The sequence below is a fragment of the Ambystoma mexicanum genome, chromosome 4q (assembly GCF_040938575.1).
Source record: "Ambystoma mexicanum isolate Mex_15411 chromosome 4q, UKY_AmexF1_1, whole genome shotgun sequence".
NCBI lineage: Eukaryota > Metazoa > Chordata > Amphibia > Caudata > Ambystomatidae > Ambystoma > Ambystoma mexicanum.
The window spans coordinates 512,418,202-512,434,739 of record NC_090928.1 but is presented as its reverse complement, the minus strand read 5'-3'; the positions used below and the strand labels follow the sequence as shown (position 1 = coordinate 512,434,739).

Genomic DNA, 16,538 nt, shown 5'->3' with positions numbered 1-16,538 from the left:
GGTGCTGTCGCGATACAAAAGTAGATGACTGGAGTTTGTCAGAATCCAAAAAACAAAGTAAACTCATAATCCAAATCGGATCAAAACGCATGAGTGAGAAAAGGGGCTCACGCCAAGTTTAAAATGATTAAGTCCAGCAAAAGAGCTGGGTGGTCTCCAAGGTTGAAGGGAATTGGCACAGAAATGAGAATTCTCCCCAACGTAGGCCAAAATGTCTTGCTGTAGGGGTAGCTGAAGTCACCTGTGGGAGTAGGTTGTGTTTGTGGGCCATCCAAAGGGTCTTATCTGATTCAGAAAGTAAGTGTACAGTATTGAAGTATATTTGTTACCTAGTGTGTTGCTCCTTTCTAAAGAAGGATTTATAACTGACTGATAAATACAATAATTGTTTATGCAAGAAACCTTGAGTAAGTTTATTTGAATACCTGTAGCTGAATCTTTTTAACGCCACTACAGCTCACATTTCCCCTCTTGAGAGGAGCATGGCTGCTGAACACGCTACCAAAACTGTGTAGTACAAGCTTATACCGAAGATTGGGTTGCCTATACCTGTAGTTGCTTGTATTGTTCGCAGAGGGTACTGCATTCAAACTTTGCTTAACACCCCTGTTGCCTAGTTGTGGGTATGTCTTTCTCAGACTCGTAACACGGGGCAGAGGAAAACCCTGCTCACACTGGAGTACTGTGCAAAGAGGCAGAGAGTGTATTCTTTGAAACTTCGTTGGGTGTTGTGTGTTCCATTATTTTTTTTGCTGTCAAAACTTCTGCAAAACCATTTTTTCTGTGATTGGGATTCAATTAAGAATTTTATGTGGACAAAAACTTTTTTCTTCTGATGCTTGGGTGCTTCTACAGACTCCTTCAGGATCCCCAAATACCAGCTTTAACTCTGATGGCAGCCCTTCTCCTTCAGGAGTTAAGCGCAAACCTGAAGACAGTGACAGTGAGCCTGAGCCCGACGACAATATCAGGTGAACCATTTTATTTTGTAACCCTTTATTTGCAAATAGAAATGTGGATGACAATTCATGTTGGATGCAGCAGTCTTCTACGTATTGTAGTGTCATTTGTATAGCGCCTTTCACCATTGGTATGGTTCCAACACGCTGTAGGTTAAACACCCTTGGTGGACTGAAGTCCTGGTATGGGATAATTTTTACAGTGCTAGTGCAAAACAGCCAGCACGAAGCTTTGAAGGGGCGAGGTTTAGTATGTATGCAGCTATATATTGAAGCTGCTGCATTCTTATGGCAGTGGTGATGTGTAAAGGGTTTTTGAGTAGTGTATGTGTGTGCAGGTATTTGGCCGTGCCTTCGGCTTATGTTACATAATCATGGATTTCAACTGGTTTAAAAAGCATGGGTTATAACTAAATGGATGCAAATGTGCTAGTTACATTGAACCTTCACCTATGATCTTTGCAATAGCTATTTTACCCTCACTTAGGCAACATGCACTGGGTGGCTTGTATATTCACCAAGAATTGCACTGGCTATGGTCTGTTCGAAGTGTGGTGCATGGGATAACCTTCGCAATTTGGAGTGAAACTGGGCCAACCTGCATAGTCCCTCAGAGTAATACAAGGTCTGACCTTCACTATCTGCACATTTCTTCTAAGTGTGATACACAAGCTAACTTCTCCTACCTCCAGAATCCATCTATGTGCAATATCACATTTCCTACCCTCAAGCTCCATTTAAGTGTGACGACGTTAGGACCGTTTTTCTTAATTCCCCCCCAAAGGGAATTCATACCTTGGGCCATACAGAAACTCCAACTCTTAGTATAAGGCTGTATCACCTGATATTAAGGAATCCATGACAGAGCAGCCAGGCCTATCTTGGGAGGGTGAGAGGGCTGTAGAGAGGTATGAACTTGTAGCATGCATATGGTCCAAGGAAACATACACTGCCTGTGGATAAGAAACCAACTTTATTTTTTACAAAACAGCACTTGGTTTTCTAAAAAATGTCTATTATACATCACACATTTATTGGTAGTAAACCACATTTAGAATGACAGTATGCTCTTCAAGTTGAGTAAACCCATATTGGTAGTAAACCCTTACACCTACATCACAGGACCCGGTCTCTGGATTCTTGGTTGTGGTGACGAAAGAACAGACACTGGATGCGAACTTGCGCAACAGTTGACAGAAAAGGGTCCCATCAAATGGTCTGTGGCTTTGGTGCCCTTTTCAAGATACCAGATGAAGGGTTGCCACAGAACGTAGTTACCTCGCTTTCTTGGGCCAGCACTCTGAGGACTTCAAGGAGTGGAATCTTGTGTCTGGAGCTCAAAGTTTCAGCAGGATTTGTTATTTTCAAGACGTTGCACTGCACTCTGGCTCGGGGTCCCAGGGTATTGTCAGCTTACAGCCCAGGAACATTGCAGCTTGCCATGGATTGCTCGAAATGCAGGTCGTCCCCAGCCTGGTGACTCCAACAGTCTCTGGGTCGGAGTTGTCATCTTCGGGTCTCTTATCGCTTCAAAGGGGTCGGCACAAGCAGCGGTTAAAATGTAGGCATCTCTGGTAGCTTGAAGTAGCTACAGCAGTCTTCTCTTAATTGGCTCATCTGTTCCAGTGGTCGACTTGTCCTCCGCTCCAACATCCAGGCCAGATATACAGGAACCCACAGACAACCTCTGCAAACTCTTGCTGCAGTTTACAGAACAGTTCAGGTGTCTAGATCAGGATAGCCAGCCCCCATTGAGGAACTGCCTTCTCTCAGGCACACCAGAAGACAAAGGTGAACAGAGTTTGACTCCGCTTACTTCCTGCCTTCAGTCATGCTGGAGCCTCAGTGGGCTACACAAAGGTTTGCCGCAGAAGACCAAAGTTTCTGAATAGTGGAACATGAATTCATGGGACAGTGTAAACCTAAACCTAACTTCAGGATAGGTTTTACCAGGTGAGAGACATTTTGGTGTATTATACAGTTGCTTTTCAGATCAGTGGAACAGACTAAGCTAAGGAATAACTTTCTACACTAAATTAGTATTGCACCAGGCAGACCAAGGTCACACACACAGCACTTTTTGAATGGCACACCGCTAGTCTAGACAGGTGAAACCTAAGGGAGACTTAGACAGGCTAAACAGCCTGTCGGGGGGGGGGGGGGGGGAGGGGGGGGAAACAAGACCCAGTTGGTATACTTTTACATTAATTCCTGAGGGCGGTCAACCTACCAGCGCCTTGAGATGTTAATGTTAAAGGAGATTTGTATCGCGCACTCGCCACCGGAGTGGTCCCCTGGCGCTCTGGCGGCTCTGAAAGAGGGAGAGGGTGGGGGTTGAGTTGGTGGGAATAGGTTGGAAAAGTGCAAGAGAGCAGGGATTTGCTGTTGGTACATAAGGCGCTATATAAATGTAAAGTAACATAACATAGCCTAAACTAAATAGTTAAGTGAAGCCAACAGCATTACTTTTGGGCACAGCCACAGCCAATTCAATTGAGTAAAATAACCTTATTTCTGAGGCTTGTGGTTCTGCTTAGATCACATGCTATGCCTAGGCCGTCATCTAGTGGTAGCTGTGAAGTATGACTTTAGTTTGTTCGATATTTACAGGGACCTTGACGGGGCTTTTCAGTAATACGCTCCTGTGACATCCACTACCCATGGTGCTTCATGCGTTGAGGTGTCTCAGATGTTTTTCTGCCATCTTAGTCTGATGCATATTGCGCAGTTCCTTCTTGGCTGATGTCATTACTTATATAGTTGGAATTTTTTTCTGTCCTTTCATTAAATGCACACTGAAATATCTCCCAACGGCTTTCGAGGACAAGACCATCCGTTGACTCTCTACGAGCTTGGGCTGCGGCCTACATTGGCCCCAGCGGGCCTCAGCCCTGTGCAGTAGGGAGGTTCATATTCCATCTCAATTGGAGAATGCATAGTCCCCTGTACTTGTATTCCGACAGGCTGCCATCTTTATAAACTATGGAAAATACTCCTTTTAAATTCTGTCCTTCCTGTAACAGTGTGGATTCAGTGTGTAACTTTAGCTTCCTAGGGACCACACCGAAAAACAGTGCAAGTCTTGCAAACTGTTTAGGTCAAAAACTTTAAAGGACCAAAAAAACAATGCTGGGTCCACCACGCAGGCCGTGGCTGCCATGGACTTTGAGGGAGCCTCGAGCGATGTCAGCATCCTAAGTGATGCTGAGGGTGATCAGGACCCAATGGTTTCCTGCGTGCAAGTCCCCAACTCTGCTACAGACACCCAGTGGCTCAAGCACACCCCCCCACCCCCCCCAGGGTAGACAGTCGACCAATAAGCCACACGCAGTGTCGCAGTGAAGTTCCAAATATTACGTCCTCTGGCCCATCGCAGTCGTGATCACCACATGACGGGCGCCTGAAACGGACGCTGGGGGCTGTTTCTGACACTCTCTAAATCTGGAAAGTCCTCAGGTTTCGACAACCGTGCATCGAAAGGTGCTTTGACGCCCCCTGCAAAAAGCTAAAAAATGCCACATCCCTGGCACTCTACTGAAGGCCAGAACATCCATCTAAATCCTCAACGCCCCAAGTCTCAAACACAAGGTTCAAAGAGTAGGGATTATTCTACCCCCCCACCCCCCCCGCGGACACTTTTTCAGGGGCAATGCGTCACAAACTACCTCCTGCTCCAGAGCCTCTGCCTACACCTGCTCCCTCAGTGTTACCAAGCTCCTCCCAATGGTCCCCAGAACAGTTTGATAGGGTCATGAGTGTCTAGTTTTGTACAATTCTTTTGATCAGCACCCAGATCAACTCTCCACCCTTCTGGGCCCCCCTGTGGCAAAGCAGCTAACACAAAGCCTGACGCAAAATGAGCCCGCCTGCACACTGTTGGATAAAAACTGGTGCAGTCATATTGTGTGAGACTACACAACGCTTGATATTTGGTAACCCACCTTTTGGTATAGGTCTGCACTACACAAGTTGGTAGTGTGACTGAGCAGCAAAGCCCATCTCAAGAGGGGGTAAATGTGCTGTAGAGCTATACCAATGAAACACATAAATACAAGTACCCAAGTAAAATCTACTATACTTATTCATCTAATAACATACATTTTTTTAATAAAAGTTCTTTAAAAAGGCAATTCATGTGACAATGTAAATATACTTTGAATATGCTTCTTACACAATTCCTACACCCTGAAGTGCCTTCAATTATAAGGACAGTAATGGCATTTATATATCACACTCTGAAAGGAAAAGTTTAAGGAAGGGAACAGGTTTTCAGTTTGAGAACTAAATCTTCCAATGAAGTCTAGACAAGCCTTTTCCATCAGTAACCATTCACAAGCTGCCACCTATGAGGGATACGCTATCAGTCAATGGACTAGAGTGTTCAGGGAGCAAGGACAGCCAAGGTCAATTGGAACAGTGTATGGAGCTGAGGCACTTCGTAGATCAAAGTCTTGCACTAAGTTAGAGTTTGTAGAAAATCACTTGTAGGGTCACAAGCTGTTAAGCCTGTGAAAAGAGTTGGAAACTGCTCCAAAGGGAAGCCACTGCAATTCCCCAAATGAGAAAAGCACAACTGAAGGACAATGAGCCAAGTACCTGAAGTCTAAACGGTACCTCTGGTTTGAAGATTGGTCCAGCTGGATTCTGTCTTGCTACAGTGATGCAGATCCAGTGTTCCTGAGCCTGTCGTGGGGACAAGAGGACGACATCTGGCGCGCTCCTGCGGTGGTACTTGGGAGGTCGCCTGCAGCTACAGGCTCTCTTCGGTACAGCAGCACTTCACGGTTTCAGCGCTTAGTAAACAGCACTGTCACGAATCTCGGATACCCGTTGGGCTTCCTTCACTCCTTGGGTCCTGCACTCTTGTGGGGAGACTCGAGCTCTGGTCTTACTTTTTCTGGAGGGTCCTTGGTAGACTCCTGGAGCTTCTAGCCAGATTTCAGACTTTTGACTCGACTACGGATTACTTGACCCCCAGTACTCCGTTTATGCAGCAATGAAGCAGTACAGCCAGTAAGGGAAGATGGTCCAGTGGTGTTTATCTCTGGGTTAGTTGGTCCCACTAACCCAACCGGAGAAGTCGTCCCTTCCAGAGCTCCTCTGTCGAATTGAAAAAGGAGTTTAAACCCAGCAACAGGGCTTCACTGGGCAATTCAGAGGTCCAGGAGGGTGCAGCAAGCTTCGTTCTCGGTTTCTGCAGGTCTTTCTCCAAGTGTTTGAGTGCCGCTAGTCCCAAAACCTTGCCTCTTAAGCAGGTTTCTCCCATTCATGCACAGCCTAGGCGGTCAATCGCACAGCAGGAGGGGGTTGTCCTGAAAGGCCATCCAGCCAATCAGGACTGGTTGCCTTCAGACATTCCTAGAGACAAAGGACAGGGATGTCGAGGGAACCTCCCTCGCGTCCTGTCCTTCCAGACACACTGGGCAGCGGGCTTCAGGGCTGAAGACCAAAAAATGCTCATCTGTTTCGATGCACAGAGTAAAACCTAAGAAGTCTTCACAAACAGAAAATGACATAAAAAAGGACCAGGCCATTTTGACTGGCCATCCATGGATGCTGTACTGCAGCTGAGGGTTCTGTCTGCAGTCGAAAAGCACAGTGGTAGTGTTAGGCAAGACTATGCAGTACCCTTTGGGTGCACTACAACACTGACCACCTGGCAATAGGAACCCAACCTTTAGTATGTCTGTACTACAGTTTGGTAGCGTGTTGAGCAGCCAGGCTTATTTCAAGAGGGGTCCATGTGAGCTGTGGGGAGTTATACAGATTCAGTGACAAGTATTCAAATAAACTTGCACACAAGGTTTCTTCATGAAACAATTAAAGTCAGAGTAAGCCTTCTTCAGAAGGGAGCAATATAAAGTAATACACTTCAAAATACACTTAGTTTTCTAAATCAGTAAGTACCCTTTTTAGGATGGCCCACACACTACCTACAACCTCGGGTGACTTCAATAGTTAGAGTGCTGGGGACATTAATGTATCACTGTTTGGATTTAGAAAACTCTACAGAGGAATTTCAAAGAAAAGATGTTTCACAATAAGACAAGTATTCAGTCATTCTTAAGCAGGTAAATACTTTCAAAAATAACCCCAATTCAAAGTCAGTTTACCCCTTCCTGGAAGGAAGACCACACCTAAGCAGAGGAGTCATTCAGGGAGCCAGGCCAGCCAATGTTTAGTTGGCAAAAGTCAAGGTGAGCTGAAGCACTACTTGCAGGTAAGTAAGTCTTGCACAATGTTTTCGAAGTCTTTGTAGAATAAGAAGAAATCAAAGTGGGGCCACAAGCTGATTAGGCTTGAGGTAAAGAAGCTGGCAACTCTACAAAAGGTGACCAAGACAACTCTCCAATGACAAGTGAGGTTGCACAGTTGCTCAAACTGTACAGTACCATAAATTGAAGAAAAAGTGCAGCAGATGACTCCTGTTCCTGTGCAGCTCTGCAGATCCTAGTGTTCCTGGGCCTCAGTCGAGGGGACAAGAGGGAGGACTTCTGGGGGCTCTTGCACTGCAATGGGATGCTCACTGCTTGAAACTGGCAATCTTCAAACAAGTGGCATGTCGGTGTTTCAGCTTCTGGCGCCTACCGCAAATGGCAACATAGCGGTTCTTGGCTGTCGAGATGGGCTTTCCTTGCATCTGGGGTCCAGCACTCTGAGGTGGCCCAGGCTCGGTCAGTCCTGCTTCCTGGGAGTCTGGAGGATCTTCCTGGAGCTCTTGCCCAGCTTAAAAGCAACACACACAATCTGGTGGTCCTCTCCCAGGCTATTCAGGTCCAGCAGCAACTGCAGTGGAATTTCAACCGGCTCCAAGAGGATGTCCAGGTGGTTTACATTGGAGTTGATTGGTCCCACCAACTCAAAGGGAGAAGTCGTCCTTTCAGGGGCGTCTGTCGATACAAATTCGAAGCTTCAGCACAAATTCGAAGCAACAGGCAAACCAACGGTTCAGGAGTAGCAGCAGGCGTCTCTTCCTAGGTCGTCTTCGGATTCCTTCGTCCAGTGGTCGACTCTGCCTTCCAAGCCAAACGCCTCACCTTTTTATGCAGGTTTCTTCCATTGGACCGCCAGCTGGCCAGTCAACTAAGAGTGCATTCCTGTCGCCTAGGAGACTATGCAGAGTTTTGGCACCTACCCCCGCCAGACACCCTGGAGCCAGTGGTGGGCTTCACTAGTGTATCCCACCAGAGGCAAAACGAACAAAGGCACCAAACCTGGTTTGGTGCGCAGAGTAAATCTCGGACCTTTCCACAAAGAAATGGCGAAAAGAGACCAGGGCCATTTTGACAAAAATGGCACCCTTGGGTGCTTTACTGCAGCTGCGAAAGCAGCCAGTGGTAAATGCACACCACATTAGTTAAAAGTAAACCACTGCCACTAGCCATTAATCGAGGAAAGGGTAACATAAAATTGTTACTTGAGAAGCTGTGGTGATGTGTAAAGGGTTTTTGTTACATAATCATGGATTTCAACTGGTTTAAAAAGCATGGGCTATAACTAAATGGATGCAAATGTGCTAGTTACATTGAACCTTCACCTATGATCTTTGCAATAGCTATTTTACCCTCACTTGGGTACAAAGGGATACTAAGTAACCCATCCAGCACCCTTTTGTAAGATGGTGTGTGCTGGGTCTAGAAAGTTACAAATGTAAGTCAATTTCACTTCACTGCTCTTGGAAACGGTAGTTTATCCAAGAGAAGGTATTTAAATGTTGGGAAATGTAAGACTTCCCTGTGCCACTGCACTGAAGGTGCTGCGTGACAATGTAAAAGATGCCTATGGACTTTCAGACTCCACAACCAAAAGAAACGGACAGAAAACACATAGAATATAAAAGTTCAAAGTCCCAAAGTTCAGCAAAAGAGCTGGGGGGGGGGGGGTCTCGAAGGTGGGAGAAATTTAGCACTAAACTGAAAATTCTCCCAAACACACCTTGAACCTTTTTAAAGTATGCTTATTTAAATGTTGTCAAACCTTGAGTATAAGTGTTACTTTTAAATAAGAATTTCATTGCTACAGATAATTACCCCTCTTGAGATGGGCCTGGCTGCTCAGTCACACTACTAAATTGTGTAGTACAGACCGATACAAAAGGTGGGTTTAACAAAATCAAGCAGATAAGTGGTCTGTTACTACATCAATTCTTAGCTTACAAAAGGAAAGTAAAGTCAATTTCACTTGACTCTCTTCTTGGGAACTGTAGTTCACCCAAGAAAAGGTATTTAAACCTTTATCAGAAAAATAACAAGGATGCTCAATGGCACTGATAGTGCTTTGTCACCATACAAAAAGCAGATGCCTATGGAGTTGGTCAGACTCCAGAAACACAATCTGGTAAAAACACACGAGTGAGAAAGGTCTCGCTCACTCCAGTGTAAACATCAAGTCTTTCAGCAAAAGAGCTGGGGGTTGGTGGGTCTCCAAGGTTGAAGGGAATTAGCAGTTTATGTGGTCCGCACAAAGTTTCCGGAAGGCTTCTCAGCTTTTTGTGAACTTTGGTCCTGTGAACCATGATAAGGCCTTGTCCAAGGCTTCCATCTCCAGGTCTTGGGAGGATAACTCGGCGGCAACATGCTTGCCTTGTCAGCAAGACAGTAGCACAGGTTCGATCCCCTGGTCCGCGCTTAGAAACCTCTGGGTATTAAGCGCATTATAAATAACCTCATATCAGGTGGTTCTCCGGCTGCTTCATTCGTTGTTACCGGTTGGCAAACTGACCGCTGAATGGCCGTCCGAGACCATTCTACCAGAGCAATCGCTGCTACGACTGCATACCTGTCTCGCGTCGGAGGATGAGCGCTCCCTATATCAGCGCCGCAAAGCGGAAGGTCATCCTTTTAGTCCCGCTCTTGGATGACATTTTGGACGAAGGACTGACGCTCATGAAGAACCCTTCTATGACCGCCTAGAGAAGAAATACAGGGTGCTGGACACTGCGCCCAAGTGCTTGAGGGCCCAACCGTCACCGAACTTGTTCTCGGCAGCAGCCAAGAAGTCGTCGGGCTCTTCATCTTTGGCAGCGTCCAACCCTAACAGCGAGGGGAAGAAGTTGGATGCGATGGGACAAAGCATGATCTACTCTGCAGCCACGACCATCAAGGCAGCCAACTCCCTCGCTATCGTAGCACGCTACGACTCGGAGCTGTGGTTCAGGCTTGCACCTCCCCGACGACAAGTCACAGGCGTTGGAAATTCTGCAAGAGGGAGAGATGGTGCCGGACCACACCATCAGTGGCCACTGACATCGCTGATGCGCGTTGGGCAAAGTTTGAATGCAGTACCCTTTGGGAACACTACAAGCAACTGTATGGGCAACCCAACTTTTGGTATAAGCTAGTACTACACAGTTTTGGTAGCGTGTTGAGCAGCCATTCTTATCTCAAGAGGGGAAATGTGAGCAGTAGTGGAGTTAAACAAAGATTCAGTTACAGGTGTTAAAATAAACTTACACTCGGTTTCTTGCATAAAAAAATATTTATCTTTCAGTTATAAAGCCGCCTTTAGAAGGGAGCAATATAATGGTCACAAACACTTCAATACTGTACACATTGAGTTTCTAAATCGGGCAAGACCCTTTTGGGATGGCCCACAGACACAACCTACACCCACAGGTGACTTCAATGACCAGGGGGCTGGGAACATTAATATCGTACTGTTGGCATTCAGAACACTCTTAAAAGTTGGTAAAAGGCAAAGGTTATTAGAACAAGAGATCACCAATATTTTTAAGCAGGGCAAATATTTTCAGATCCTTAGTCATAAAATTCAATCGGTTAAGCCAAAGTCAATAGGTATAAGTCTTGTATAGGATGAAGCACTTCTGGTAAGTAAATGGAAAAGTCTTAGCACAAGTTCTTGGGAGTCTTTGATAAAGACGCATCAAATGTATGGCCATATAGCTGATTAGACTTGGACGTTACAAGCACTCTACAGTAAGGGCTAAGTTCTCTTAGACTTGTTTTACAGTACCTTAGCAATGAAGAAAAAGATGCAGCTGATGACTTCTGTTCCTGTGCAGCTCTGCAGAACTTGCTGGTCGTGGGGACAAGGAGGATGTCGGGACTCCTGCAATGGTCAAAACTGGCAACCGGCAAACTTCACTTTCAGTGGCTGTTTCGCGTTTCAGCTTCTCGCGGCTCCCGCAAATAGCACCAATGCAGTTGCTGGCTGTTGAGGTGGGCTTTCCTTGCTTCTGGGGTCCCGCACTCTGTTGGGGCTCAGTCTTGGTCCTTCTTAGGAGTCAGGAGGATCTTCCAAAAGATCTAGGCCTTCCTTAAAAGCAACGCGCACAATCTGGAGTTCCTCTCCCTGGCTCTACGGTTTCCAGCAGCAACTCTGTGGAAATTCAAACCGCTACGAGATGGATGTCCAGGTGGCTTACTTTGGAGTTGATTAATTTCACCACCTCAAAGGGAGAAGCCCTTGCAGGAGCTTCTGTTGATGCAAACTTGTCGTTTTGGCACTGCAGCAGGGCTTCACCGGGCAAACCAGCGGTCCAGGAGTTGCAACAGGAGTCCTCTTCAAGCTCTTCGGTTCCTTCGTCCAGTGGTCAACTCTGCCTTCCAAGCCAAAAGACTCTGCTTTTATTCAGTTCTCGCATTCATGCCGGCCTAGCTGTCACTCACCCAGCAGGGTGGCTGTCCTTCCTGGACAGTCAGCCAGCCACTCGCCAGTGCATTTGGGTCTCCTAGGAGACTAAGCAGAGGGAGTTTCGGGCACCTCCCTCACTTCCTGCCTAACCCAGATACTCTGGAGCCAGAGGCAGGCTTCACTCCTGAATCCCCCCAAAGGCGAAATTAACAAAGACCAAACCTGGTTTGACACGCAGAGAAAATATCTAGAATGACCTTGCCACAATACTTGCTATGCAATCGGCTGTAACCCACAGCCTTCCATGCCTAGGCCCCCCTCATCTACCTAATTCGAGGGATAACACCTTCGGTTTGCTCGTTTATATGTAGACCCTCAGCTCTGTGAAACCTGGGGCTGCCTGCTGACCATAGAGGTTTCTCAATTAGGCACAGCCCCCTGGCTTACCATATGATGAAACTTGCTGCACGGGGACACCTGGGGCTTGCTACTCAAAGATTCTCTTCTTAGCCTACTACTCAAATTGCACTGTTAGGGTGGGCTCAGACTTGTTTAGCCTTGTACTGTATTGCATTTTCAGATGTGGGCCTCTCCCACCGTGCAGGACTATTGAATCTGGGTGACCTTGGCCTTGTTCTTGGACCGCACTGTTGGGTGTAGCCCCCCCCCCCTATATACAGGACTCTTGAATCTATGGAACATATAGCTCGCACCACTAGGGTGAACACAGGCCGCAGGCACGGCCAAGCATCCATGCATGATGGAATACACTTAAGGCTAAGCACATCTGGCCTAGTGCACACATAGCCGGCCAGACTGATACATCTGATGTACCTCAAAACCTCCACTAGCACACATAGACCTCCACTCGAAAGGATGGTACACTTGGTATAGTTGACTCGCATAAACTCTCTAAACAATAACGTTCCATCTCCAACCCTCAACATGTGTTCGGACAGCTAGAAAAGGGAGACTTTGTTAGACCTGGAGGATGCTTACTTCCACATCCCCATTCACAAGGGACACCAAGTTTCTGCGCTTTGTCTTTCAGGGGGTGCATTACCAATTCAAGGCCCTACCCTTCGGGATGAAGTCAGTCCCCAGCGCTCTCCAAAGAGACACAGGACTTATGGCACTGGGCCATCGCCCAGGGCATGTTCCTCCTGTTTCATCTGGCAGGAGTAAAGAACACTGTCGCCGACTTAGCAGGGAGCTTTGCTGTTGCCACAAGTGGGAACTTCGGCAGGACCTAGTGGAGAACCTGTTTCTCAAATGGGGCAATCCCCAGATCGACTTTTTTGCGACAAACACAAGTGCCGGAGGTTTGCCAGTGGGTTTTCCCAGCAAGGGAGCATGGGGGGGACAGGTTCTCATTCCCTTGGGACGCCCTCTTTCTGTATGCGTTCTCTGCTGCCTGTAAACCTTTGAGTCATCAGTCAACTGAAACAGTGCCAAATGATCCTTATCGCACCGGCGTGATCGAGGCAGATCTGGTACCCGGACCACCTCAGCATGTTGGCGTTTCCAACAGTCAAGCTGCCAGTGTAATGTTATTTTGCACTTACATAGCGCCTTATATACCATTGGTATGGTCTGAAGGCGCTGGTAGGTTGAACGCCCTTGGGAACCGAAGTTCTGGTCAGTAGAGGGAGAAGAGAGGGTCAAAAGGTGCGTGTGCGCAACTGGTATGTGTGCAGCTCTTGCGAAATTCCTGTGATAGCTGCTTCCTAGCAGTAGATGTGGTGGGTGAGAGGTCAGGAGTATGTGTTCAATCTGGCCGGAATTATCCAGACCGAGAGTGGCAGCGTTAGGCCTGAGGAGAACGCCTGGCTGGGGGTGCGAGACCAGTGATGATTACTTAGAGTGATGGAGTGAGCGCAAGACGTTGATATGAGAACAGTTATACCGAATGGTGTCATAGTATCTCTGTGTTCTAGTTGAGTGCTGGTGTAAGGAGAGAGTAAGCGTGGGGTGTGATATGAGGTGTGCTCTTATAAAGGACCCGTGCATTCCAAGGCATAATACGGACGTCATGCAATTCTGCAATTCGTCCGCTCTCCACATTCATTGGCCCTCCACACTCGTCCGCTCTCCACACATTACGTTGCTCATTTAGTATTGTTTGTCTTTATAGTTTACATTCGCGTTTATTTAGTTGTAAATTTCTTGCTTCATGTCGATTGATGGGTGGGTGTTATTGTGCAGAAGCTAGTTTGGGACCGATTAGTCTTGGGGGAAGAGCCAGGTTTTCAGTAGTTTGCGGAAGGCCGTTAGATCTTCAGTTAGGCGGATGTGGGATGGGAGCGAGTTCCACAGGGTTGGGGCCAGGGCTGAGAATGATGATCCGTCTAACCTGACTGAGTTTGTCTTAGGAATTACTAGGAGGCCGGCTGAGCGTGATCTTAGGGTGCGAGTGGGGTGGTAAGGTATTAGCTTGTCTTGAAGATATTGAGGTCCAGTTTTATGTAGTGCTCGATGGGAGAGGCATAATGTTTTTGAATGCCACCCTACGGGCTACTGGAAGCCAGTGCAGTGTCTTAAGGGCAGGGGATACGTGGTCTCTTGGGCCAAGCGCAAGTAGCATTTTGGCTGCCACGTTTTGTGCTCATAGGGGTTTATTTAGTTGGTAGGCATGAATTCCGAGGTATAGGGGGTTTCCATAGTTGAGTCTTGATATGACGATTGATTGGACCGCGGAGACTCTGTTGGTAAATGAGAGGTATGGAAGGATGCGCCTAAGGTTTTTGAGGTGGTAGCGGCAGGATTTTGAGACATTGTTGACTTGGCGCGAGAGTGTTAGGTCGGAGTCCAGGGTGCATCCAAGATTTTTCACTGTGTTGGAGGGTGTCGGTGAGTTGCCCATGGCGGGTGGCCAGGGTAGTGGGTGCGGAAGAAGGTGGGAGTTGCCGCAGACCATGATTTCTGTTTTGGAGGGGTTTAGAAGGAGGTGACTTTGGGTCATCCAGAGTTCTATGTTAAGGAGGCAGGATGCCAGGTCGGGAGTTGGGTTTCGAGTTCAGGAGTTTTGGGTGTCGTCGGCGTAGTTGTAACATAGGATATTGTGTGAACGAATTATTGGAGGGAGTGTGATCAGGTAGAGGTTGAACAGGAGGGCTGATAGACATGCTCCTTGGGGGACTCCCGTGTCTACTGGTCGGGCTTGAGAGCTAAAACTGGAGTGTCGTTATTTGGTGCCTGTCTTTGAGGAATGAAGCTATTCATTTAAGGGCGGTTCCACAAATTCCTAGGGAGTGGAGGCGGTCTAGGAGGTTTGAGTGATTGATCGTGTCGTAGGCGGCCGATAGGCCGAGTAGAATTAGTGCGGCGCATCCCGCGGAGTCTGCTGTCATTTTAAGGTCATCCCAGATCGAAGTTAGGGTGGTTTCAGTTCCGTGACGTGATCTGAAACCTGATTGGGCGGGGTCTAGAAGGTTGTTGATTTCGACAAAGGCATTTAGTTGAGTCGGCGGTTCGGTCAATGAGTTTGGCAAGGAACCTGGTGTTTGAGATTGGGTGGTAGTTTTTGGGCTCAAGCGGGTCGAGCGAAGGTTTTTTTATTAGAGGTTTGACGTGCACTATTTTGAATGCGTCAGGGAAAATACCGGAGGAGAGGGAGGAATTTATGATCTTGCGTGTTCGCCTGCGCAGGTGGTTGCGGAACTTCTCGCCTGGGAAGGATGTACCATTTTTCACCACGATCCAGGGTCTCTGAACCTAGACCTGACATGTGCAGTGCTAGAATTCGGTGGCTACAATATCACGGCGGACTGCAAGGAAGTTCTCGCCATGGCTAGAGCATAGTCTAATTTGAAATGCTACGGACTCCAATGGAAGAGGTGCCATTTGGTGTAGTTCCTAGATCGACCCACTGAAGGTCAGGGCGGCTCGGGTACTTACCTATTTGCTGTCGTTGGCCAAATTGGGGCTGGCCCAGAACGACCATCCTTGTTGTCGCACTGATTGGTCAAGGAATTGGTCAAGGCACTATTCTGCTTGTTCCTGCCAGTGAAGGCTCTGGCCCTGCCGTGGAATCTCAATGTGGTGCTTACTGTTCGAGCCTATGCATTCTGCACCACCAGGTTTTTGTTGTGGAAAACGGCTTTTCTCGTGGCCAACACCTCTGCACGATGAATGGGGAGATCCAGGTTTTTCTCCTGTAAACCACCTTACTTGACTTTCCACGAGACAAGGGTGGTGCTGCGCATGCACCCCTCGTTCATGCCCATGGTACCATCGGACTTTCATCTAAACGAGCCCTTGCTGTTACCGTTTTTTTCCGACGCCTTTGTCGCTGGCTGAAAGGACTTTGCACTCACTGGATGTGGCTAGAGCGCTGAAGTTATGTGGCCTGCACGAAGAGTTTCTGGAAAACCTCTCCTCTCAGATCTTTGACAACTTTGGTCCTGTGAACCATGGGAAGGGCCTGTCCAAGGCTTTCATTTTTCAGATGGCTCTCCAGCTGCATCACCCACTGTCACTGGTTGGCAAACCGATCGCTACCTGGCTATCCGAAAGACCATGCTACCTGCTACATCATTCCTGTCTGGTGTGTCCCTGCTGGACATCTGCAGGGCTGCGATGGGGAGGTCTACACACCTTCACGAAATTCTACTGCGTCGACAGGTTGCGCTGCTTGGCTGACTCTAGACTGCTCCCTGGAATCCCTGTTTGCTTGAAGGTGAGCATGGTGAGGAGGTAAAATGCTTATATTGAGCCTAGTCACCTACTGCGGTGGTGCGTGTACTGCTATGTATTCATTCATGAGCATATGAATCCATGCCAGACCCCATGCTAGAGAAGGAACACGTTACTTGTAACTGTTCTCTATCATGGGCTTGCATGTATTCAAATGCGAACCCTCCCACCTACCCCTCTGTGGCTCTTCTCTTGGTCCTACTGCCACTTTACGTGTTACCAAATCTGAAGATGGCTGCGAGAGGGGCTTGGGTAGAGGGCAGTCATTGGCTGGGGGCAGTATGACCCAGA

The 16,538-nt window shown here is 47.6% G+C and overlaps 1 protein-coding gene across 1 annotated transcript in view; it reads left to right on the top strand.

Moving 5' to 3' along the window:
• Positions 1–16,538, top strand: part of XRN2 (5'-3' exoribonuclease 2) — a 376,513-nt gene that overhangs the window by 162,154 nt on the left and 197,821 nt on the right. Inside the window, exon 16 of the mRNA XM_069608066.1 lies at positions 856–971. Within this exon, the coding sequence (XP_069464167.1) occupies positions 856–971 (116 nt within the window). The remainder of the gene's footprint in view (positions 1–855; positions 972–16,538) is intronic.